The 27,166-nt window shown below is 38.7% G+C and overlaps 1 protein-coding gene across 3 annotated transcripts in view; it reads right to left on the reverse strand.

Moving 5' to 3' along the window:
* The window catches only part of TOX (thymocyte selection associated high mobility group box), a 218,930-nt gene extending 192,053 nt beyond the window's left edge, over positions 1-26,877 (reverse strand). For 2 of the 3 annotated variants that reach the window (XM_038129461.1, XM_038129459.1), the window contains exon 1: positions 24,322-25,398. In XM_038129461.1, coding sequence (XP_037985389.1) covers positions 24,322-24,465 — 144 coding nt within the window. In that variant the 5' untranslated portion in view covers positions 24,466-25,398. Of the gene's footprint in view, positions 1-24,321; positions 25,399-25,922 lie in introns of those variants that run through there. The other variant, XM_038129460.1, reaches the window with a different exon arrangement.
* Positions 26,878-27,166: the final 289 nt, after the last annotated feature.

The following is a 27,166-nucleotide window of genomic DNA, read 5'->3' on the forward strand; positions in this document are numbered from 1 at the left end:
CCCTTCCTAGGTCCAAAACTCTATGTCTGCATATTAGAACAATACCAGACCTGGTGTAACTTAATATGGTTGCTTACTATAACAAAACTCTGCAATAGAGTCACTAGTTGAAGGCTGTATTTAAAGTGGGCAATTTATAAATCCCTTAAAGGGTAAGATACAATGGTCCAATCTTCTGCAAGAAGTCAGACATCCCAGTTTCATCTATTTGTCTTTCATGTTACATTAAGTTCATCTGCGAATAATACAAGTAGAACATAATTTTTCAGGTGATAAATAAATTACACCATGCTTTCATATTCTCAAACTTTCTATCCAGACATCATTCACTACCAAATGAACTTTTGGACTTCTTGCCCATCTCCTCAATGCATTTTTAAACTGTATGCCAACCTGCAGGCCAAGTTCAGTCACCAACTCAAGCTCCTAATATTTAAACAGTCACTTTGGAGATGCAACCTTTCTTCCTTGACTTCCAAGTATTCTTGAAGACGCAGTTAAATGACAAAAAATGGGTGGCATGAAATGTAGGCCAGTGGGCATGTAATGATGCCTACATACTGTCAGCTCATGAGTCTCCCCACCAATCTGGGGGATGTTTTTCACACAGCAGAATAAGAGAGAAACTTTTTTTTTTTTCCCTTTAAGAGGTAATGTAAAAACAGTCAAAAAATAATTTGTAAGTTGTGTTACAAAACAGATGCACCACCCAAAACTATACTTCCTTATATTTTCAAAATTAATAAGTGCCAAGCTGGGAGTGTCCTTTTATTAGTTTATGATCACAATTTAATGCTTGATCAGTTTAACAGAAATAAATAAATAAATAATATGTTGTTACCATACTTGTTTGCAAACCCAAAGCAATAACAGCTTTTGCTGAGGTGAAATAAGTCTGTGTTACTGAAGTACTGTAAAGCACAACATATTAAAGATTCAATCAATCCACCTCTCACAGCAGCCTGTAGCAGTATTTCAGCTGATTTCAGTGAGAGCAGTGTCAGTCTCTAAGAAACCTTTGCACATGCTCTTTGCTAACCCTCCTCCCCACCCAAACGAAAAACACTGAACTCTGCTCTTGTCTTCTGGTTCAACATCATGTCTTTCCCCTCCCTCCTTCTGCTGTAATAAATATTCCCTCTCTATCCCTGTTACTGACAATAATGTAGGTGAACTCTGCACCACATACATCTGTCATTATTAGTGACCACAGTGGAGAGAAACGATAGCTCACTCTTAGGAACCAAAAGGGCAAAATGCTTCAGAATTTTCCATTCACATTTTCTTTTTTAAGCATACTTGCTTGGTGACTTTCCAAAGTCATGAGCATGACTTGAACAAGAAAAATATCTCAGTGTTTAACCTTTGCATAGAAAATTGTTTGTTTAAACAGAGGGCACTTGTTACTTGGAAAGTCTCATTTGCTTATAATAATGCTATACACAGTATTTTACAGAATACACTAATACAACAAGATGACTTAGTCCTCATGGTAAATAATTTTGTTCCTAGCAGCACTACATTTCTTTCAAACAGAAGGCCTTAACTGAGATTGTTTTCTTTGCCATTAATTTCTCTACCAACATTGCTAAACTAGAAAGTACAAGACAGCATCTGAACTAATTGTGAAAAGCGCTGCCAAAATGGCTGTGACCATAGACTGGTACTGTACCCTGAACTCTTTCAGAAAGGCTGCCCTTATATTAACACTTTACTGGGACTGAATGTAAAGGCCAGTTCTTTACAGGCAGCTGATGAAATCTTGAATATTTTTTCTCTTGAGACAAGAAACAAAATTTGAGAAGCTACAGCAGTTTAAACTGCGCTGCTGCATAAGCCTTTGTCCCGAACATAATGACCTACTCAGCACATCAGGTGCTTTCCACGTAGAGAACATATTGCATAAAGGTGCTGCACGGGAGGGACAAAACATTTGTCTCTAGTAAATTTAGTGTTTGGAAACACTACATCTCACACAGTGCAGGGGCTGTTTTATAACACAAACTACCTACATTACTAGGCTTTTTGCTCAACACATATAGGCCCAGAAGTCTCCTCTCTCCTCTAACATTTACACTGTAAATAGTTCCAGATATTTTCCTATCAGATATTCTAACCTCAAGTGAGACTTTGTAATAACCATTTGTTAGTTATGCTAGGTGTGCCTGAATGGACAAACATACTTAAGAGCAAATGTAGTGTTTGTAATGGCAAACATGCACCAAAAACCCCATGTAAATGCTAGTCATTATGAGGTGACAAAAATGTTACCTTCTGTTTTCCTAGGTCTATATTACTTCATGAACACATTATTTTTTTTTTTTGCAATGGGTTAAAGCTTTTATTTACATTCCATGTACACTACATGATATACATATCTGTCACTTATCTTTAGTATTTATGTTGATGAAACTTGTCGTGAAGGTTATTGTGACTTGCTAGAAATGGGCCTTTTCAGAACATAAATTTTAAGGCTTAAGCAGACACGTGTTAAAACCACTAATATGTTCTGCTAAGTCTCTCTTGTCTTCACTCAGCCTCTTTACAAGGTTTTAAGCAGTTTTATTGACATTTGAAATTCTGAAAATGTCAGCTCTTGGCAAGTGTCACAGTCTAAAAGTGTTATTAGTAGTTCTCTTAGGAAGTGTAAAAGAGTATTTTATAAGAACAATTTTGTCTTTCAACAAACCTTTTGGAAATGATGTGATAACCACAAATTCTGTACAAGAAAGAAAATAAACTGTATATTCCTCAAATCATATTTAAGAAACAATTTTTAGAAAAGTTATATTATTTGGTGACTCAATAGTTTGCATTCAAGTTGATACAATCATCACTTCCCAAAGTATTGCTAAGGGTAGTAACATTCTGAGAAGGAAACCATTCTCACAACACTCTGCCTCCTTTCTCCCACCATCTTCCATCTGCTAGGTATTTGAGGGCTCTGACACCAGACCTTCTCTAATAACAGCCCCTCCAGTCATTTTATGTTTGTTTGCAGCCAAAGAGTCTCCTGAGTGTTTTAGTCCCGTAATCCATCTCCAAGGACTCCGATCCTTCTAGTTTGAATGACACAGAAATGCCCCGGACTGCACCTTCTCCCTTCACTTGGGCACACCACCACTGCTTCTGGAAGCCAGTTCACCAGTTCTGTGGCGGGAATTAATGTACACCAAAGGTGACTGGTTTTTTCTACCATAGGACCAATGTATTAAAGTCATTCCAGGGAGAGGGGGAAGAGATTGGCATCACACATCTCAGGGAGTTAAGCTGCATGTGTGGCCCCCCCAAGTAGGGAAATATACTGGCACATTGCAGTTCCAGTGCTCCATCTCTGAAGAAGCAAAGATTCTCTAGGGTCAAGGGAAGCCCTGTGACTCTTGCTGGTCACCCCATCTTACTTCAAGTTATTTACAGCTCAAATGTCTCAACATATCATGGGGCTGGGGGAAGACAGGAGAGGAGAAGCATATATACTTTGTATAGCAGTACACTTAAATTCTAATGCATTCATTTAAAGTCTGAAAGAGTCTTGCCTAATATTCAAACCACAAAAAATGCAAAGATCCATCAGTAAGTATCACAGGAACATAAAAACATTAATTCCACAAAATTGTTCTGAAAGATTAGTGTGAATCACTTTATCCTTAAAACTGAGAAAACATTGTGGTTTTAAATACTCAGTATTATCATCCAAGCAAATTGGCCCAGGTCAAATGAGCAAATCTAAAAAATGAGATCACTAAATTTTCTCAGCTTGATAGCTTAGTAATAAATAATGTGCTTCTATTCAATCTGTACATTAAGTCTTTTATGTGGCCTTAAGGCACAGTCTTATGGCCATGGCCATTACAGGGTAGCCATAGAAACTGACACATTTATTTCTTGGATTAGTGTGCCATTGAAAATATTAATATAATGCAGTAAATGGGGATTTAATCTAATCTACTGATGCTAGGCTGAAGTTACTAAAAGGTTGTATGCTCTTCCAGTGGAAGAAGGATTATATTTGTTGAGTATAGCTGATGTTTTGGTTACAAACACCATTTAAACAACTTATCACATTTTACATACTCCACCGATTCAAAAAGGTTATATCAAACACGTAGGTATATCCACCACGAAGGTACTGGTTTCATATCATAAACCTTCTTTCTAAAGCAAAAGTGTCAAAAGTGGAAGTCATAAAGGAAGAGAAAACATAGATGCTCTGCATATTGTGTAAACAGGGCAACTGAAATAGCATCTCCCCCTGCAAATATGCAGGGCTGTACTCCATGGACACGCTGTTAGCAGCAAAGCCCATACCAGCAATACTATCAACATTTTAATAGCACTCCATTATTACTTTCACATTAAAAAAAATGTTGGGAAAATATTTTTAAAATCTTAATTCTTGGTTTTCTTAATTTGTAGGTCCATATCAGGTCTCCATAAATATTAGGGTTCACATTTCAGTTGCTTGTAATTTTTCATAGTACTCAAATTCTGACTACTCTTTACACCGCAGTATACTACATAAATTCAGAAAATATATTCTGACAGATGAAGCATTGTTGAAAAGCTAAGTACAGCACTTTGTCCTTGAAATGTTAACATGTAATGCCATAAAGTATTCAAATAATAATTTACTCAATCTTTCAGGGTAATTAATTAAAACGGTTTAGGTGTTAGAGAAAATCACCTTGAGCTTATAAAATTGGAATGCCTCCTCTTTTCTTCTCTGCATGCAAGCTGTTCCAATGGACTTACCACATGCTTTCCCAGTTATGGTTTTTGATTTCAGCAGATAATAAATAGCCAGGATCTAATTTTGCCATGTCAAAACTGATTATGTTTCACAAGAAAAGGTGGAGTGCTCACCTACCAGATGAAGGTGAAACATAAAACCACTTTTATTTATGTGAAGTGTCCAAATTTAACTCAACCTGGCACTAGGTACTGGGAGTATGTAGACTTTAACTGTCATATGAATTTATGCATCCCTGGAAAATGTCAAATATAAACATAAATTAATCAAGGAATGGAAACCTTTATTATCAAAGAAATAAACACAGTTTTTGACAACTAATGTAAATTATCTTAATCCATTTTTCACTTATTTTTCAGAAGGTCAAAGAAAAGAACAAGAAACACTGAACAGAGACATGGCTGATGAAAATATTTCAAGCAAGTCCCAGTCCAATTATTAATGCTGATGTTCCAAAAGGAATTTGTGCTCTTTAGCAACAACATTGCATTCACATGTGAGAGTTCCTTTTCCCATTCATTACAATGGGATAAAACAGAAGACTTACAACAACAGATAAACAAGCACTCTGTATTATTCTGTAGTTTTCCTCAGTTGAGTAGTCTTTGGACAGCATTTTAATGGCTGAAAAAAACCTTGCACATGATGAATAAGGATGCCATTCTCAATTAACATGGACAAAGGATCATAGCCATATTTGGCAAATGAGGTAGCTGTGGTGTAAGAAAAGCAGGAGTATTCACAGACATTGCTACATACATCACTGTCCACAAATCAAAACAAGTTAATGACATTTTTGTACATCTGCCCAACTACATGACTACACATTAGTCTGGCAAGTACTTATTAGACCCAAATTAAATAGCACAATGATTATAGTTCATATTTACTAAATATAGTGTTATTAATTTATACAGCACTAAATACGGATGCTACCCGCATATAAATAAATAATGAGTACCGAACCAAAACAGCCAAAGTTGCAAAATATATTATCTTCATTAAATATGTCTCAGTGCTACAAATGCCACTATACACAGAGTTTCCAGTAAAATATATACTCTGGAGGAATTGTTATCCATTCTCCACAACAAATGCACTGACAACACACTCAATCCCAATAGCTCCCCTCTCAGACAGCCTCCACATCATGCACTGGTACAAATAAAATCACCAGCACCCATGGAACAGATGGTGAACTCATTGGTGAACCATGGAACAAAAGCCCCGCAGTTCAATCCCTATCCAGTAAATAATGGGACGTTACAACAAGGAACCTCAGCCAAGGAAGACCAGTAGCACACACCAGAAATCTCAGGTGTTTACCATAAGAAAAATCTTTGCTTCGCATAGATGCCTTAAATATGGAATTTATGTACCAGTGGTTATGCACAAGCTTAGCATACCATGCATAAACTTCACCATCTTTTTAATAAGAAGTTACATCAATTTTAGATGCTTGGCAGTCACAAACTAAGGCACACTGGCAAGCCAGATGAACAAAGAAAAGGATACTTTGAGGAAACATGTTACCTATTCCTACTGCTAAACCATCCATGCCAGTTTTATGGAGGATTCCTATCCCAAAGCTTTGCCTGTATTTAAGCTTTAGAAAGCAGACCTTTGGCACAAACACATCTAAGTCTCTAATTTAAATATTAACACCAAGACAGTTTTTTGAAGATATTTTGAAGATTGAGAAAACTGATTTCTTTAACCCAAAATTCTTGTTAATCCATTGTTAACAACCTGGATCCTGAACAATATCACTGCTAAACTTGCATATTTCTTTATCATTACTTATTTGCCCAAATTTGTGCAATGTAGAACTTGGCCACATTTTATTTCCGTTTCATGAAAGATTTGGCTTTCATCTGATTTTTTTCTTTTAAAGATCTCACTTTTCACTTTTATAGGATCAGTTTTCCAACAATCGAGCTTATCAGCCACATCTACACTGCTAGTAATTCAAAACCTTGGCATATTTATTGATTCCAAAAACCTATTACATGATATCGCTTACATCCCTGTATTAGATTAGACTGAGTTATTGGGGAAACTAACAAAAGATTACTCAGAACTCAGCAGAGAGCTTATACAGATGTCATCTTACCTGACATCTAAACTATTTGCTCTTGCACCTTTATTTTTAAGTGCTGCACACACAGAACAAGTTTTGCACAAAACAAGTATCTGAGACAACTCTACCTCAATTTTTTTATTCCACCATTAAAAACCCCAACTACAAGAGATAGGTTGTAGGTGTAAAACATTTATTCTCTTCTTTCAGAGAATATTGATGAACAACTATGGAAGGTTGCATCGATGAGTAAGATGTATTATGACTGAACATCATCCAAGTTCAATTTAAACCTGAGCTATATACTACCTCTAAATATAGTATGTATATTTATATATGAGTATAAATTATGCACTTCTTTGGACAAAAAAATGCCAATAAGTTTAAAATATGAATATGTAATTAGATTTAAATTCATCCATTATAGAAAATATTTTGACAAGTATTCTAAGAATAGTGTTTTTAAAACAGTTCAATGCATTAAATATATGCAAATTTTGAGTCAAAAATGCATACTGCGTATCTGAGATACTATCATTCTTCACAATCACTGCAGCCTCTAGCTAGATACAGATTTTTCATGACAGACAGAAACATTTCCTTCTGTGTATCTCATATTCTCAGATTTCTACTTCAAAATGATTCCTGAAACACTTTTAAAGCCAGACTTAGAACTACTGCAAACTAGAATGGTTGCTATACACTCCAGTCAGCCAAGCCTGCCAAGGCTGAACCACATTCAATCTCACTTTTTAAGTAGAACTCCTTGTCACTGGAATTACATCCACTGGTGAATTTTAGGATGTTTCATTCTTGAATTATCTGCACTAATAGTGCACATATAGGTTATTTTCAAAATACGCCTAAGGTACACATATACATGGGATTTGTACACACAAACACATTAGCACAAATTCATATCAACCCATATGAATTCAAAGCAAATCCTCTGTTTTGAAAAATCCCCATGTAACTTAAGGGTGCAGTTTCAGAACTGGCTAAAATCCATTTAAAATTGCAACTAAATGTGAATTCTGCCCCTTCTTTGCTTGGTACTTTTCCTGCAGACAGGACAAACCAGAGCAGATCACCAGTTACAACAAGAACTTAGTATGAAAGAGTAGAAAGAGTAGCCCATTTGCTTTCAAAGCAGAGTGTCGTTCCACAAAGGCATCCTGTGTGGGCATGGAAGTATCTGCATGGAATGCTACTCTACAACAGCAGAGTAGCATAAATTCACATTACCCAGCATTCAACCACACCCACAGTCTGCTGTAGATCACACCAACAAAACTGTAACATAGAACAAGGTCAAAAAAGAGATCAAAGGAACAGTGAACAAATTCCCTGTATCAGGAAAATACACTGATTCTTTAATTACATGTATCTACTCATGCAAGGATTTTGAATTTTGAAATGGGGATTTAAAGGAAATGTTAAAAGTAAATTTTTACAAGTAGTAACAGTTGGTCTTCGAGATGTCCCAGGCAGGCAGCAGCCTGAATCACACTGTGAGAGCTTAGTGTGAGTCACATGTTTCCGAAAGAACCAGTGAGAACATGTGGATGGAAAGAGGTGTAATTATTTTACAACAAAAACAAGATCTCTGGCATGAGTTTTCCTCAGCTACTGAAGTTAAGTGCAAGTTCTCTTACAACTACCAACACTCTTTATCCTACTTAACAGGAAGAGGACCTGGAGGGAGTCCTACAGGGACTACTGCAGAGAGGCAGCAGGTTTGTGGGTTTGTGCATTTGTTTCTTACCCCAGATGCACAGCTTGTGTGGGCCTCTGTCTTACTAATGAAATTCCCTTTGAATTGACCCACTACACAGGGAAAATAAAACTAACTGATTATTTTTTGAGGAAAGAGTAATTCAAATGAAGTTCAGTCACAGTTTTGCAACTGCAGGAAGGCTAGATAAAATGTGATCTTGTAAGTGTGATGGCTAATACTGGGTTAACGTACTTATAGGAAAAACAATACTCAGTAGAAAATGAATTTAATGTTCTCAGTAAGATTTCTTTAGGGTCAGTAAGTATAAAATGCAATAATCTTGAAAATTAACCCCAGGTGTATCATTTTGTTAATAGAAGAAATGTGCAGGATAGATAAACCACTAAATTTTATGTAATGTTTCATGCAGGGAAAAAGGGTTCATAAGACAGGGCTATATCAGAGGCCAAATCACAGTCCCTGAAGAATGCAAAACTCCTCTGGACATCAGTAGGATTTTTCCTAGGGTAAAAGCTGCAAGGCCAAGCCAGTCACTGAAATACTCTTACTCAGATACCACAAGGCTCTAAAACCCCAAGCAGTGATAATGGCAGAAGAGCTGTTATTTCTGTACCATAAAAAGAAATTTTCCAGAGATGTTATTACATTTAAATGTATTCTGATATTGCATTCTGCTTTTCCATCTCAGCAGACACTGTTGTATCTGAACAAGATGGACATAACATAGAGCACAGTATTTTCTATTAAATATAGTTATAAGGGAAGAACAACAACCTTGGAATGACTCACTTGCAGGACCAATTCATAGGTTACACCGAGTATGAAAGGCAATTTCAGAGTAGTGGTGGAAGACAAGGAGTTTTATAACAGAGGTGATGCAAACTAATTTGGAGACTCAGATACACAGAGAACTAATTTGGAGACTTGGATACGTGGAGAAGTACACAATGTACTATAGACACTTCAAGGGAGGAAAGAATGGGAACTTTTTCAAATACAGTGGTATCTGCAAAAATAAAGTCCAATTCCGTTCCGTAACAAAATTGTTAAAAAGGATGAAACGTATTAAAAATTCAACACTAAAAAGGCAGCAGCTTTGTACTTGTGCTGCACTGAGTCTAAAAACAAGATACTAAGAATGGGGAACTGTATTAAGGGCAGAACTGGTGACAGACGCTGGCAGTCCTATACAAGTGGTGTACACAGAATGTAATGAGATATTCATGAGTGTATTTCAGCCCATACAATAAAGCACCAAGAGGGTAAAGTTTTTCACATGGTGGCATTACTTCCTAGGATAATGGGAAAAAATGGTAAGAAAATACAAGATTTGTTTAATTCTTTCACAAACATATTGTCACAGTTCTGCATCCTAATGATACAAATCTTTGTCAAGACAAATAAAATGAAGTTTACCTTGTAAAATCTAATGCAACAGACTTAGCACTACTTCTGTGTAAAAACAGTATCTTCTACAAGGGAAATGTACCATAAAAATTGATGCTCATGAAATGTTAATATAATCTAAAACCACAAAGCAAGGATATTAAGTTAAGCGTTAAAATGAAACTTCATCCTTAGCCCACCCAAAAGTGTTTAGATATAGCAGGGCTTGCCAAAAACTAATAATCCTATATACAAAACATTTTGTCATCACTAGAAATTTTAAACTAAATATGGAATTCCAGCTCTAATTCTTACCTTTCTCTTCCCTACTTTTATGGGTATAAACAAGTCCTTTCAAGTCCTTCAGCACTGGTGTGGTTAATAATCTTAGGTTAATTCTTTTTAACTATTTCTGTGTAGCAGAATTTTTTTGCTAAACAGTCAACTCCAAGAAAAGGGAAAACCAAAATCCAAAAAGTATAATTATCTTTATGGAGTACTGTGGAGTGGCCCTGAAGGGAAAAGAATTCACATATCTGAACGGTCTGCTCCTTGTACTTCAAACTCATCACCATTTTTTTTTTTTTTTTAAGGGCTAGAGGCGTAAGTTATTGAACCACCAGATAAGGACTGAAATAAGATCTGCTGTTGAGGAAGAACAAGGTTCTCATCCAAGTTACGAGATAACAAATTGTGATGTGGAGAAGAATGATTTTTTTCAGAAATGGAGGAGGAAGGGGTGCGGGGAATGGGACAGGAGATGACATAGCATCTCATAGTGTTTCTGTAGTTTACTACACAATTAAATTTGTGTTGAAGAATCTCTACATCCATTTTTGGAGACTGCTCTTTCTGCTCTTTCTCTCACCATGATCCATTTTTGGTTACACTACTTTTCCCCATTTCTCTTACAAGATCTCATCCATATAGTGGTAAAAAAATAAAAAAATAAATAAAAAAAAAAAAGATTTCCCGATTTTTTGAATTTTACCTTCTTAAAAGAAAGTTCTGTATAGGAAATGGTAAATCCGTCTCTGTTGCAGGAGGTCAGGACTTTCTACAGAACATGAGTGAGGAAAGTAGCAGATTAATGCAGCAGTGGAATAGCTAGTATGACGTTTCATGGGCTAAGACAAAAAGCACCTCACAAAGAAGGGAGGGGGAGTTTACAGCATGGGGAGTTTATCCCATGAGCCAGCAAACATTGCCTAGAGTCATGCAAGTTCACAGAAAAAGCAATATCTGTACCACAAAGACTTCTGCAAACCCACATTCACATGACTTTTAACATCACCCAGCACTACTTCAGTTGATCTGTCCTGATCCTAATAGCCCTGCTGTCATTTAAATCTGAATTTGGCTGTTTTCCTTAAAGCAGACATGTTGTCACACTAGGTCTGTGAACCTGAGATTTTGGACTCATCCCAAAGAACTCAGGGTGAAAATTAGTCTGTCTGGGGCACACTCCACACACCCCTTCTCCACTGTCAGTACTTCAGGACATCACCCTCTGGTGATGTCCCAACTCATCTAAGAGTCAGCTGGTCAGTTTTTCCTGGAGACAGTTTAGATGCCCATACTGGTGGAAATGGTATCCAGGTTTAGCCAAGACCAGTCATAAAATCTTCTTTCTACAGAATATCTCCATATTTCCTTCTGTTCCAATATAAATTCCTAAATCTCCAAGTGACAGATATGCTAAGGTTGCAATTCACCTGTCTTTTCAAAGTTCAGCCTCTGTGTAGGGTGAATACTCAAAACATAAAGGGAGAAAGGAGGGTCCTGGCAAAACAGAAACTGGTGTTCAGTGACGGTGAAATACAAACATATTCTTGAAGCAACATGAAAGACCGCGGATCCAGCTCTTTTGCTTATGTGAGTCCCTTAAACACTCAGCGCTACTCTGCTCTCCTCTCCCACACTTGACTGAACACTCACTACCAGTGTGTGTGAAAAGCTCCTGTTTCCTCAAAACATTTCATCCTTACCCAGGATAGTAGACCTGAAGATTATGACACTCTCCAATTCAGAATATTCTGTGATTCTGTGATTTTTTTTTGACTACTAATTTTTGTACAGGTCCATTACAAGCTCAGTAGTAATAAGGAAAGATTCTGATGAGTGAAAAATAGTAGAAAATAACTTCCAGGCCTGGTACATCAGGGTAACCCATTGCTTCAGAATATGCTTTCACCTCTAACAAAGAGCTTCCAGCATTCCTAGAATCCCAGACAACCATGTAGGAAGCAGCAGGTTAAGGGCTCTGTTGTAATAAACCTGTTCCTAGAAAGTCTACAGTCATCTGCTCCAGCTAAAGCCTTCTAAACTTCTCCTAAATTCAGAACTATTTTACTCTGCAGTAGATACTAACATTTAAATTTTGAATTTCTGAAAAGAGTTAATAAAACCACAGCCAAGTTTGAGAACGCTACTTTAGTATTTCCACTGCAGTGTTCTGTTTGAGAAAGTCCTCTATCTGAGAAAGCATTCTTAAAAGGGCAATGGATTCTGCTGAGTAACATATTTTTCCTTTTCAAAAATATTTTTTCTCTGAGTTTTTATTCCTATATACATAGACTCTTCTCTATCTCCAAAGAAGAATGTTATAAGACGAGCCCTAAGGATTTTTAAACTAAATCCCCTGTTTTTACTAGAATTGAAATAATTTATACAAATTTAGAAAGTTTAGTATAAGCATATATTTAACTGATACCTCTTTAATTATTTCCATAAGCATAGGAACTCTATACATGATAATAAATGCATGCACAATAGGCTTTCTCTTACTTACAATTGCAGGTTTAGCTATAGTACATGTGACTGCAATTTTGGTCACAATATCTGTATTTAGAGTTGGAGAATTTTAAGCCTTAAGGAAATTCAACCAGCTCCATTATCTGCAGGACATCTTTCGAATTCAGGAGAAGAAAAGATATTGAGATAGACAAGTGCCTTTTGTTCAGAGATAAAGATCAGAAAATACTAAGGCCTTAACTTATGCTTGAGTTCCTCAGGCCAAAAGGGGGACTTTGTGACAAAATAATAACACAGGTACTCTCATGTTCAATCCAAAACCCTTAGAATGTAATGCATGAATCATGACAGCCTGCACCAAAGTATCAGAAAGAAAGGACTGTCAAGAGAAAGCCCAAGATCTTCCTAGCCACACCAAGACTCGGTCCTCACTTCACTCACTATGACAAAATTCTCTCTGCTACTAAAACGGAGTTAACTCTGCAGCAGAAAAATCTGTGCGGCAATGCTGAAAAGACTCAGACACTCCTAACAGACAATAGCAATGAATGACACGGATATGATCAAATGAATCAGCAAAACACACAAAAAATTTCTTTTGAAACAGTATTATTTGGGTTAGAAAGTCATGTGATCAAAATGTAAGGAATGCAAATTTGAGGCCGCCCAAAAGTTTTACTCTGGTGCAATTTGCAACTGCACTAATGATAAAGTTGCAATGGCATGATCATTCTACGTCCTCTGTTTTGCTCAAATTCCTGCCAATGATAACATACTAAAGAGCAAAATCAAGACATCCTTAAATCTGCCATTCCCAGCATTAAAGTGTCTGACTTTGTAACCTAACAAAGTCCTGAAAAATGAAGTCCTCATGATATCAATGTTGCAATTTTTTAACATTATTTCCTCAAGAGCTACAATGGTGATTTACAAAAATGGCTCTGGTATTTAATGCTGCAAAATCTAAGTAGATTCTTTCTTCAACATTGATAAAAAATTTAATTTCTTCATTTCATACAGTTAAAGTTTCAAAATCTGGAATTTTCCCTTGAGTCTTGTAGACCTGCTGCTCTATTTTTTACTCACATATCTTGACAACCCACAGCAGTGTCAGATTCTAGTAGATCCAACCATACATCAATGTCATATATTAAGTCAGAAGTGATCTGCTTCATTAGAAATAAAGTAAATCTCATCGGTTTTCTTCTTAAGGTGTTCACTTATTTTAAGCCCTCTTGAGGGTTTACTGATGTTCAAGATGCAGCTGGGTGAGATACACTTTAATCCAACACAGGAGAAAATAGGCTCCATAAAAGTGCCAGCATGTTGTCAGACCATTTGATGTGCCTTCAACAAGTGGTGAGCATCCTTTCTTCCTACATTTTTACACAAATACAATCTGAAAGTCAGAGCTGGCCTTACACAAAGGGTGAAAGAGCAAAATTTGCTTTTCATTCAAAACAAACCAGGAGAAAAGAGGAAAGAAACTTTGTTACTAAGTAACAATTCCTTCCCAGGGGTCCTCACAGAAAAATGCAACAGTCATCCTCCTTTAGATTTTAATGTCCCTGTGCTGGAACAAAACACAAACTCAGCTAAAAGTTCCTCACAACTGTCTTGTAGCTGTGCTTTCAGTTGCTGATGCACCAATGCTGTGGTTTTTGATGCAAAATGAAACCTGGAATCTAACTTAAGATATTGGCATATAATTATTATTAATAATAACAAATATTTGGCTTTAATATTTTTATGTTCTTGGTTATGGAAAATAATGGGGTCTGTTTAGCAGAGTTATTTTGTAGTGATCTATCATTTGCTGTTCTTAAGGAAAAAAATTATTCAAGTTGCAATACAGTTGATATCAGAACTTGGTTTTAGTATCAGACTTAAAACTGAGATCCTTATCAAGATAAATCTCCCCCTAAATGAACAGTGTTGTCCCAAAAAGTGTGCATCAAATACAGTATGAAAAAGAAACCCCACTAGCTCTCAATATAAATGAAAACTCCCATCATTTCCCCTTGTCTCTATAAGGGGACAAGACTCAAGGGCAGCCTGCCTCAGTAAATTTTTCCACTCGCTTCACTTCTTTTTTTTTTTTTTTTTTAACTGATTTTGCTCAAAGTACTCTTGAAAATTAAAAAAAAAGAATGGAGAGAAAGATAAACACACTTCTAGCAGTCTTTGGTCAGTGTAGACTTGATATGAATTTACATCATCAAAACACCTCTTAATTGTGTTTAAAAATTTTTGCACACATTTTTCTTCCAAAATTCACAGGAACCTTTTACTTTACAGTGCCTTCTTCACTTGCATGACCATTTTGTCTCTCAATGGAAAATATATCAATTGCTTATTAAAAAAAGAAGTGTTTTGGCATGGCTGACCTGTAGAGATACAGAGCTAAGCAGAGTCAGTGAATCCACTCACTCTGATATGCACACATGATATGCAATTAAAATCTCCATTCACATTCCTACAGGGTTGTCAATCAAGAGAAAAGCCTTTTTGACAACATCCAGTGAAGCGTACCAACTAACTGCTGAACAGGAACTTAAACAGTAACAGCTTTTGTTACTAGCAAGAACGGATTTTACCAAGATTGGGCTCAGTTTCTAAAGAAATAATTATGTTAAAATTTTGGGGGCTTTTCATTAAAAATTAAAATGTGTCACAAAGCTATTGTGTGTGAAGCTATCATATTATGTAATACATGAGGGTTATCAGATATATGTAAAAAAAAAACCTCTCAAACCTTTCTTGGCTGTAGGAAACAATTTATCCTTTCATATTTAGAACAATGAACAATGATTACAAGCTGGTTTTTAGTGAGAAGAGAACATTATTCTAATTGCATGTTGTCTATTTGGTAGGCATCGAATATCTTTTATAACATGACATTATAAGTTGCCCAGACACAAAACTAACACTGAAAAAGGTCTGCTACTGCCAAAAATGATACTGTGAACAATTTATTACTGATACACTGGAAAATAATTATAGGTATTTGCAACTCCGTGAAAATATCCTACCTTTCAATTTACAGAGGAAAACAGAGGAAAAGTCTTTGATAAACATTGAAGATGCTAACATTTACTTTCTAATACCCAGTCACATAACACAGAATTTGTAAGAGCATTAGTGTAGTTTCAAATCGACTCTGTAAAGGTAAAACCAGTAAAAATACCTTGATTGTCAATAATCTGATGTTTGTGTTTTGAGCACTAACCTTGAATTACAGTTTTCAAACATGCTAATATTATTAAATATTGAAATATTTGCCCTCTTGCTTATCACACTCCATAACTGAAGAGAGAGCAGATGCATCCTGACTATTAACAGTCATGACAAATTGCCTTACTAATGAATGTTACACACTGAAAGTGCCATAACTGATTAAACTACAATTTCCCACTACCAGATAGAGAGAGACTTGGGAACTCCAGCAGTGGACAACTCTGATGTTCTGCCAGCAGGCCTTCAGGGCACAGTGTGGTATTTAGAAAAACACACTGTAAATTCCATATGAATATATTCTAAAAGACTATGTGTATACAACAGGTTTTAAAGAGCATTAGATGAAACAGCTTAGGTTCGTAGCCGATGAGCCATGCAAAATGGATGTGTTTTAACAATTTTAGAATCATTACAAGGCTGTGTTAGAGAATATTTCTGTTGGGTTCCTCTGCCCCTCTCCCCACCTCCCCAAACATTGCTTGTGCTTTGCTTTCACATAAAATCTTTCTTTTGTCAGTCTCTTTGTCGGTGCAAAATTGGCAGTGGTTCAAATTCAAAGTACTCCTATTCATTTACTGACCATTAAACCAATGTCATTCTAGTTCACATCAGCCAGAGAGCTAAGCTCTAAAAAACATAAAAGACTTGCTTCACCACTGACGAATAATGTGTACATTTTTACAGAGCTTAAACCTTAATGCTTTGCCTGAAACTAACAATACAGTATACCTTATCATTCCTTTTTCACAAGCAGGCAGCTGCTGAAACGCTTGCCACTTCAAAATATCAATTGCTTGCCAGAGTTGTCCTCAACACACCCTGTCAAACTCATGTATATTGTGCAATGAAAATGGTGCAGGACTGAAAGCTAGAAATTGTGTCAAATTCTGCTGTAATGGTATGATGTGCAAAGAACAATGTATGACAACCGTAGAGACTACAAACAATAGCAATGGAGCCAAACACTACATATATCACAACTGTGCCTGTACATATTTTATTGTATGTATTATATATTTAAAGCATGACAAATGTGTCATTGAAGCTATGTGCTACACCAAAAAGAAACCCTTCAGCTAGTTAAGCTTTTTCATTGGTCTTGATGGAAACGCAGTAGTATTTTTCTGTTCTCTAAATATTTGTTTGTAAATCACACAGCACAAGAAAAAAAAAATCAGGTTTTCAAAATGAGTAACAGATAACAAAAGACAATACTACAAGATGAGAAAATGAGATTTTGTTCAATTAACACTTTTGCTTTTCTCTACAGACACAGAATCAGGCTACATTAAAGAATATCTGAGGCTATGCAAGACAAATACACTCATAAATTAGAGTGTACCTAATTTTAATGTAGATAAGTGCTGGCCTATTGATTTGCATGTTTCCCTGGCAAAATGGAAATCCCATGTGAGTATGTTCTTTGTCTGTAGAAAATGCATTTTAAAAAACCTTTATGAATACAGCAATCTATGCTAAAAAGGAAAACATAAGTAACTAGTATAAAATAATGCATGGAACCTAGGGGAAGTAGTGCTCATGTACACACATATATACATGCATGTCTATATGTGCATGCATCAATGTCTGTTACACAGTCACATAGTTTTAGCACACAGAATTTCTACAAAGTGTCTGAAGTCATGAAAATTCAGCCTCTAGAAAGAATCCTAAATTAGCTGAGGAAACAAAATGAAAACTGCCAAACTAAGTAACAAAGCAAGTTAAGGCGACCATCATAAGGTGACCATGAAGTGTTAGTGTTCGTGCTAGTCTTCAAAAAAACAACACGAAGTTGTGATGAAAAGTGTTTAAGAGGAAAGATGAGTGCAGCAGCCCACAACAGCATGTAGGTTGCAAAACCTGAGCACACAGTATTCCGTGAGGGTCATTAACTGATATAATCCTAACCAAAATGAATAGATACACCATTAAGGTGTTAATAAATATTTTGGAAAGAGAATGGGTGTTTTAGGTGCTCAGGGTTGCTGACCTTTGCTGTGTTTATTAGTGGGACAATGATGCATTATTAACACACAGCAGCTGTACCTGAACTGCTGCCATGAACATAATAGCCTTTTATAGCCATCAGGGGAGTGAGATAGGAGGCCTTTATTAACCACTACACATGATTAGCACATTATGTGAACTTTAGTAGGCAAATTATCTCTTATTGAAATATAATGTTGGTTATAACTAATTGTAAACATGATTTAAAAATTTTCTCAATGCAAAAAAGAGTTTTACTGCCATTTAGCTAATAAGTGGCTAAGCCACTAAAAAAAATAATTCTTCTTTTCCTTTGTTCAACCTTTAAAAACAACTGTGCCTCACAAAAAACTATTGCCCTATGATAAAAACACTGAAGTGACTGAATGACTTCCATATCTTATTTTTTACAATCATAAAAAAAGCACAGACATTACCAATACAATTAAGAAAGCTGTTGGTGAAGAAAAAAGAACTCGCCTTACATTTTCCTATAAAGACTACAAGCAGTATCAGTTGACAATACATTTTCAAGAGTTAACTTGAAAAAATAACACCATGATTTACTTCAAAAAGCTTAGTTTTGGATAAGATTATCCCATTAGCCTTCACAACTGAACACAGCACTGAGAGTCCATTATGAGCAGTCTTTTATGCCCTAGCAGAAAGTCATTAACATAAAATAAATCATTAGCTTTGATATTAAGCCTCTACTATCTGCAGGTTTCTATGACTAATGTTCACAACTTTGTCTGCCAAACGATCAATTATCTGTTTTTGAAAGGTTATCATCCCTTTTCATCATTACTTTTCCTTTTTCTACTTATTATTATTTCAGATCGATGCAAACATGATGATCATAGGAGAAACAAATGTTTTCTCTTATTCATGAACACAAACCTACCCACTTTTGGCAACTGTGACCAGAATTCACAGAATTGACTTCAAAGCCAATTACTTATAGTACAGGATAGAAATTATGCATTCTCAGAGTAAGTTCACTTCTTTCAAAGTCAGCAATATATGTAATGAAGCAGAAATCCACATGTGTGTATATACGTACAGAGTAGAATAGATACAACAGAAATTAACATGTTTACATAATCTTCTCTTCTAGCAGGAACTGTCTAGATAAACCTTTTACTTCACATTGCAGGCTTCATACTTCCTTTACTGACCCATTTCCCTAAGTACAGGTTATCACTGCCTGATTTCAGAGCTCTGAATTCTTGCATATAGAATAAGAACTGGAGTTCACTGCAGATTTTCTTAATATAACAAAAATACATACCAGCTACAGGAACTTCTATTTAACCTTTAAGACCATATAATCATCAACAACAATAGCAGGAGACAAAAGTACTACCACAGCAGCTCAATTTCCATGCTTAGCCAGCAGTACCTTTGAAAAAACCCACTCGTGCCACTTTTGATTGGTAGAGAGTGGTTTAACAGCCAAGAATGTGAATGCTAAAACATTCTGACATTTCCACTAACCTGGATTTGTCAGATGCTCATGTAATTCAAGTATGTTTTGCAACTTAGAAAGCAGCGTGTTCCTTGGGAGGAAACCATTCAACAAGGGTCTGTAGCAAATCAAATAGCAGCCCAGTGAAAAATACTAAATGAACAGTTCAAGAACAGTGTTAGCATATGTGCAATTGAAAGATAAGATATAAATATTATTAGAGCCATATGAAATTCAAATGCTAAAAATAAATTGCTGCAAACATATGAAGCAAAACAAAACCACAGACGCTACAAATGCGGGTTGCACCAAGATGCCTGCTGAAAAACAATTTTAAGTTTGAAGATCTAAATCAAGAGCTAAATGTTTTATTTGATGACTTGCTAACTGAAAACTGATTGCTACCAATGAACATAAATGGCAGATATTCCATTAGAAGGGGGGACAAGAGTTCCTTACATGCACTCATCACTTTGTGGGGGCAGAGTTTGTTGCTGCTGCTACGGCTACATGATCTGTGCCTAACTATAGAATAAGGCAACGCTGCCATTTTCCAACTGAACACTGTAGGGAAAAGCATTATGATCAAGAAAATCTCATTTGGGCTGATGTGAATTCTATGCTTGAAAGTATTTTGGAAGCATTGCTATAATTAAGAGTCATTTGGTGAATCTGCTATAAACCATGTTTTGAAGCAGTTTATAACGCAACGTTTTTAATGAGAAATCATTCTTTGGGCAGAAAATTGATATGTAGTTGTGAAGCTAAAACAGCAGAATAGACTATTTCAGTTGGAAGGGATCTACAACAATCACACAGTCCAACTGCAACAACAAAACATTTAAATTTAGGTTATATTTAAAATAAGCATTTTATTGTATGCAGTCCATTCTAGACATTCAAAGAGCATGTGTCCTCTTCAACAAGATAAACAAAGCTGCCACTAATTGCCTCTGCTGTCAGTTCCAGAAGCCAAGGTCTGCACTGATCCAGGGACTACCCTCTCACCACGCAAACTGGTGCTTTCAGGTCACTCTTGAGCAGTACTGAGAGTGAAGTCAAAGGAAGCTTTTTACTTCCAACATCTAAGCTTTTTTATATCTACAGTCAATACAGGATTTAAATATCCAAGAATTTTAATCTAAATCCTACCGTGATTAGGACAATTCTATGCTTGAATATAAATTGTGTTTTACACATAGTCCATTTTTCAAATGCTTCTGTACATTTTTAGCAAGACAAGAAAGTTCTGCTAATGTGGGAATCTGAGGGCCAGAGGGTGCTCAGTTCTTCATAGTAAACTGTGATCATCCCCAACACATCCCGATCTCAACAGAAGCTGGAATTACCCAGTCTTTCACAGTATCAGCTTCTCAAAATCAGCTCCAGCTTCTCTTTGGTTTAATGTAAACACCAAAGGTACTGCATGTGCTGTATTGTTTAGTTAATTCAGCATTCTTAATAATTTACTGGTTTCACTTCTCTTTCATGAGACCTCATGATAGGCTGATTGAGGGTAATGCTCTAGAGATGAAACACATCGTTCTGGTATGAGAACAAAACGTAATTCCTCTCCGGGTACTGGTATTTGGCAGAAAGAAAAAAATAAATTACTGCAAATGCTTTGGTTTATAGAAATCTTTGAGAAAGATTTTTCAAAAACACATACATAAATCATTTCCTATGTTCCACTAAAATTGGGACCACTTCTTTTCTGAAACACTGGCATTTAAGGAGGCACACTTGAGACTTGCCCACAATTCTGAGACTACATACTAAGATATGAAAGAAAAGACCATTTCCGTTCTTCATATGTGGTATTTTTGAAACTAAAAGACTTAACACTTGAAAATCAACAGTCAGCCCTAATTCAACTGTTTAATCTTTCCTTTATGAAACAGTAACAAATTTCAAGTATGATTCTAAGACAGTAGAGGACAAGGTATTTTTTTAAGGGGGGGAATATGTTTAGGATAAACAATATGAGCATAATCTAAAATGCTGTCAAAACAGTAACACAGTATTTCAGCTTTAGAGCTGTCCTTTAGAGAGCCTGCTTGCCACAACTCTGAGTTTGAGATAGAGACTGGATGGAAGCAAGCCCCTGGAAATAATGTACACTTTGTAAACAGCCATGGAACATTTTATTTAGAGTAGTCTCTATGGTAGGGTTAAGTTTACACAATAAATTACTCTAAACGCTGAGTATAAATAAATGCACTTTTGCTCCATGGAATTCTGATTACAAGCGGGATTGTTACCTGCTTACAAAGCATTGTATTATATCTCCTTATCCACTTCTACCCAATGTCACTCTGCTTTTTTCATTTGAAAGGTTTTGCTTCCCTCTCCCTCCTTTCTCCTCTTTATTCCTCTTTTTAAAAACAACTACAGTCTATCATTTTACCTCCGCTGCCTGGCTGTATTTTTCCACTGCACTGACAAGTAACCAGTGAATACAAGAAAGATGAGTTGTAGGCTCCTGTATTTTTGAACAAGGTAGCAAATCACAGATGAATCCAGTACATAATTCTGCAAGGCTAACCATTGGGAGCAGTAAAGACCATTATTTTCTGCCTACTGATGGCAGAGGTCAGCATCCCTGTCATTAGCTGTGTCAAACTACAATTACATAACTGCACTTTATGTGAGCAGATATATGAAACACTATGAAGTTGCAAATATGCAAATTAAAATATACCTATCCTTCTTACAGTACTGATCGAAGTGGTCTTTGCAGGTGACACTTCAATAGGGAAAGCCACTAGGCTGTTATTTACTATGTCTACTTAAACATTTAAACTTATCATCCAACTTCTTCAGGCAGCTTGAAATGACCGGCCATATTCTATCAAATTAAGACACTTGTATTATCAAAGTTATTTCTTTTATGTAATTCAACTTAATTACAGAATGTGATATTGCCTAAAATAAACTTCAACTGAACAGACAACCCACATTAGCCTGAACATATCTGAACTGCAATTATGCTTCAAGTTTCAAGGGGCAAACAGTACAACCCCAACCCTGAATCTGTCCAGCCTAAGAGCTCCACTATGTTATTTCAAAGGCTGACCTATATACCAAAGCATACCGTCCATTCTGTCTGTTTGTATAAGAGATACCTCTCACAGTTGTCATAACCAACATTGTTTGCATTGTTCCTTCACTTTTCTCTCTCCATGGGTAATGCAAGAGAAACAAGGAAAAGCCTGCATAACAATATATGCAGGGTATAATGAGCTTTCACAGCAGATAGAGAAATATTAGGCTAAGATGCTTAGAATGCTATTTTAGGTTTATAAAATAAAGATCTAAGCAGTCTTCTGAAACAAAGCCTGCCAACTGAAAATTGTAAGATAAGAGGCAATTGTTTGAATTTACATTATTTTCCTCTGGCTACAGAAAAATGCACAGTCAATATCTCCCATGCATGTTGCCTGGGAACTCGTATGCTACAAACAACCATCTGATCAGGGAAAACAACTAGTACTAACAGAACAACTAGAAAACTTAAAAGCCTAAGTATTTGTGGAACACATTCTAAATTACCAGCAGCTCAAGCAGACTTCAAATATAAAGAATCAAAGTCTGGCAAATTTGTAATAGGAAAAACACCACCAAAACCTAGATATGAAAAACAGGGCCAAATCCTCTAGTAAGTGCCAAAAGCAAGTTCTAACTAACTTTACAAGAAACAAGAACCCACAGGATCTTGAATGAGTTCTGAATGAGTTTTGCAGGTAGACGCCTAATGAAGACCACCATTTTTGGCCCAGAACAAGGATCCATCACACTCCAGCCATCATCTTTCCTGGGAGAGTTTAAAAGCAAACACTCAACCAAACATACAGTACAGAAAATTCTGCAGGCCTCCCATCCTTCAAACTCCCTAAATACACACAGCCTGAAAATGAGTGACAGAGCAATACTGTAACATGATGACATGTTTAGAACAAGTCAGATAAGTTTTCACAGCAATGTTAATCATGCTGGGCAAAGGGAGAGAGTGAAGGGGTGAAAAATGAAATGTTCACTACATGTACACCTCCAAGGGGCCTGGCAAATCTACTCCGTCCACTTAATGTTATCAATGGTCAGTGGGTAAAGACATTCGAGAAAGACAATTGTTCTGCACTCAATATCTTATATTGAAGCATTCCTGGTAAGTCTTTTCCAAGCATAAAACATATGTCTTATGACTGTGCACTTTTAAGCACATTATCAGTTCAGGCAAAGTGAAATAGAAGAGTTGCAACTTGTCTACAGAATGAGTGTCTCATTTGCATTTGAAAAGAACAGTTTGCTCCCTCATACATGGCATGACTTGAAAGAAGCTTCAACCAGCTAGTAAAGAAATTCTGAAAACGACTTTCTAAATTAATTTATTCGATTTGGAGTGCAACACACCAAAAATTATTTAAGGAACTTAATTGGAAAATGATTTAATATAATAAAGCAATTCCTGATTTTCCAAAGCATTTAACTTTTAAATTAAATCTGGCCACTATTTCAAGAATGATGAGTGAAATGTGTATTCAAGTCATTACCTTCCTTCTGAAGCTTTAAATCATTGATAGGTTTAATAACGTTTGTCCAGTTTCACTGCCAAACAGGTCTTCAAACACTTTGGTTCTTATGGCATTAATATCAGCCCAAGCTTTTCACGTGGCAACATTTCACTGTTACAATTTACAAAACTGACAATAGAGAAAATAACAGCAAACCACAGATGAAAAGGAGCAGTAGCCTCATGATTATCAGAGCACTAACAGAAAACTAATGAACACATAAATGCTTCTTTGCATTTGAACTCTTCCTGCTGAACCAAGTTCACTCCTGGCACAAACTTCCAAAATATAGCACACGTTTGCCAGATGCTGCAAAATAGTTACTTAAAACAACACTAACAGTCATACCTCTGGGATCTCTCTTGAAATATCCTGGGGCATCCACCACAAAGGGCCCGATTTATCCCTGGATTCTATAACTCCATTGAGTATATGTGAAATGCAGCCAGGATGAATTTGGTCCTTTCTGTTGTGATTGGTAGATGCGACCATGTGGGAAACCTTTCCTGAAAACTGAGAGGGCTTTACCCGGGCGTCGCAGCCTCCGCGCCTCAGCACAAGCACGCTCTATTTTGCTGTTTATCTCTGAATCGAGGCAGCTGCCCGGGATGAAAGGGACGGCTCGGAACGTCTCTCTGACACGTGAGACCGTCACGACAATAGCCGGGCGCGGGACCGGGCCGTCCGCCGGGCCGGGCCGGGCCGGGCTGGGCTGGGCCAGGGGCTGCTCCTCTGCGCTAGAGCCCTGCCGGCCACCGCGCCCCACCGCCGCCCTCCGCACCCGCGGCCGGCCCTGCGGAGCCTGCGCACGGCGGGGTTTGCGCTGCGAAAAGCCATCTGCTGCTGCAGCCCGCCACGGGCTGCCACGGCGGGCTTCTAAACAAGAGCCCGAGCGCGCAGGTTTGAACACATCGCTCTCTCCCGGCTTGCTCCCCTTGGCCGGGCTGTGCTCGGAGTAACTCGCATTTTCCGATCATTTCCTACGGCCAGCGATTTATTCACGTGCAAAGCCCATTCCGTAACAGCAGAGAAAGTGCAGCTCATACCATAAAGCACCAGCCGGCTCAGGCTACAGCGGCAGTAACAATGCAGGAACCCCAGCCCCCTTCCTCGGCAGCAAAAGTCACGCAAAGTGCTCCGGGATCGCAGGACCAAACTCCCAGAACCGGAGTCAGGATTTGGGCTAAGCGCATGTATCCTCTGCGGTTCCTCCTTCCCCAAGGCTCAGGGACCTAAAACTTAGCTCTCATCAGATACTGACCCTATTTGCAGAGGTTTAATCAAGTTACAGAGAAATTGGTAAGGCAGTTGCACAGCCGGGACAAAGTGGAGCCGATGTTTTGAACCTACTTGCAAACACTGTGCAGACTTATTATGCACATATAGAGATGTGTATGCGTGTGTGTGTGTGTGTGTGTGTGTGTGTGTGTGTGTGTGTGTGTGTGAATACACACACATATGTCACACACACACACAAACGTTCTTTTCAGCTCTTTGACACATGAACTGCGGGGCAGAGTTTCTGCCGGTTTGTGGCGGACGCGATCTTTCTCATGAATAAGCGCCCTGGTAATTCAAGTCCCCCGCACCAACATCCCCGTCCACGCCGTTTCTCCGAAAAGATGTTATGGAAAATGCCTCCCCCACCCCCCCCACCCACCCCCCCCCCCCCCCGCTCCAGCCGCCCGCCCCCAGACTACTCCGGGGGTTTAATTTGGGGTGCCTGAGGGGGAGCCGGTGTGTGTCCCGGCGGCTCCGCTCCGCGGCGGGCGGCACTGCGCTCCCCAAACCCCAAACCCCGGCAAGTGCCGCTGCCCTCCCTCCGCCTCGCCGGGGAACTTGGTGCGCGGCTCGCCAGAGCGCAGCGCCCGCTCATGCAACGCGCCGCGACAACAGCACACACCGACAGCACAGATAAAACACCTCGGACGACACAAAACACGAGTCACCTTGTTGCAATAGTAGGGGTCCAGGCAGGGGGAAGGTCCCAAACAAGGCGTATCAGGAGCGGCTGCAGGCTGAGGAGGTGGTGAATAAAATCTTACGTCCATTTCACTAAAACATCAAGCAAACTCCTTTCCTTTTCTTTTAGTCGTTAATGTAGGTGCAAAAAAGGGGGGTGTGAGTGTTTGTGTGTGCGTGTGTGTGTGAGAGAGAGAGAGGGAAGGGGGGGGGGACACACAAGACTAAGAAGAATAAAAAAAGAGATGCCTGACTTCAGTAGTCAAACACCTTCCCTGCCTCACATCCGTTTGTGGTTTGCAAAGAGAGAGAGAGGAGAGGAAAAAAAAAATCTCTTCCAAAAAAGCACCGGTCTGCAGATGTCTGCAAGAGAACCCACGAACCCTCCTTCTTCTACGGCAGGGCAGGTAACTTCGAGTACTTATTGTTTCCCCCACGCATCGGCACCGGGGCGCTCGCTCCGTGCGTGCCGCTCTTTATGGGAGTCTCGGAGTTGGTTCGCTTCTCCCTCCCTCCCTCTCGCTCGCTCCCTCTGTTCTTTTCCCGTTCTTTCTTTCTTTCCTTTTCTTTTTTTTTTTTTCTCTCTTTTTTTTATTAATATTGTTATTATTTATTTGCTTTGGTTTGGTGGAGTTATATTGTGGTCGCCCACCAAACCGAGGGCCTTGGGGGGGGCTGAGGGGGAGGTGGCGATAGCAGCCGGGGCCCCCGCGCACCCCCGGGGGGAGCGGGGCGCCCAGGCGCTGGAATGGCCGCCCCGAGCCGCTCGGCTCTCTCGCCTCGCCTCGGCTCGGCTCGGCCCGCCCGGCCCGGCCGGGCTGGGTTGGGCTGGCGGCGGCAGGGGACGCACCGCGCTCCGCCGCGGAGCCGCCGCTCCGAGTGAGCCTCACACAAAGGGGCCGGCGCGGCAAGAGCCATTAGCGGCCGCCGGGGCCCGGAGCCGCGGAAAGGGGGCGCTCCCGCGCCCGCCATCCCGCCGCCGTCCCCGCCCTCGCGCAGCGCCCTCCGCCCGGCCCCCGGCGCCGCCCGGCCCCCGCCCGTTACTATGGCATCCCCTCCGCGCCGCGGGGCCGGGCCGGGCCGCACAGGGAGGTGGCAGTGCCGGCAGGGAGCGGGGCTCGGGGCGCTGCCTGGGGTGGGTCGGGCTCGTAGTGCCGGTGTGGCCGCGGGCGGGTCTCTTGAGGTGCCTCTGTGAGAGCCCCGGACCCATTTCCGCGGGCCTTTGGCAAAG

Source organism: Motacilla alba, chromosome 2 (assembly GCF_015832195.1).
Source record: "Motacilla alba alba isolate MOTALB_02 chromosome 2, Motacilla_alba_V1.0_pri, whole genome shotgun sequence".
NCBI classification, from domain to species: Eukaryota; Metazoa; Chordata; class Aves; order Passeriformes; family Motacillidae; genus Motacilla; species Motacilla alba.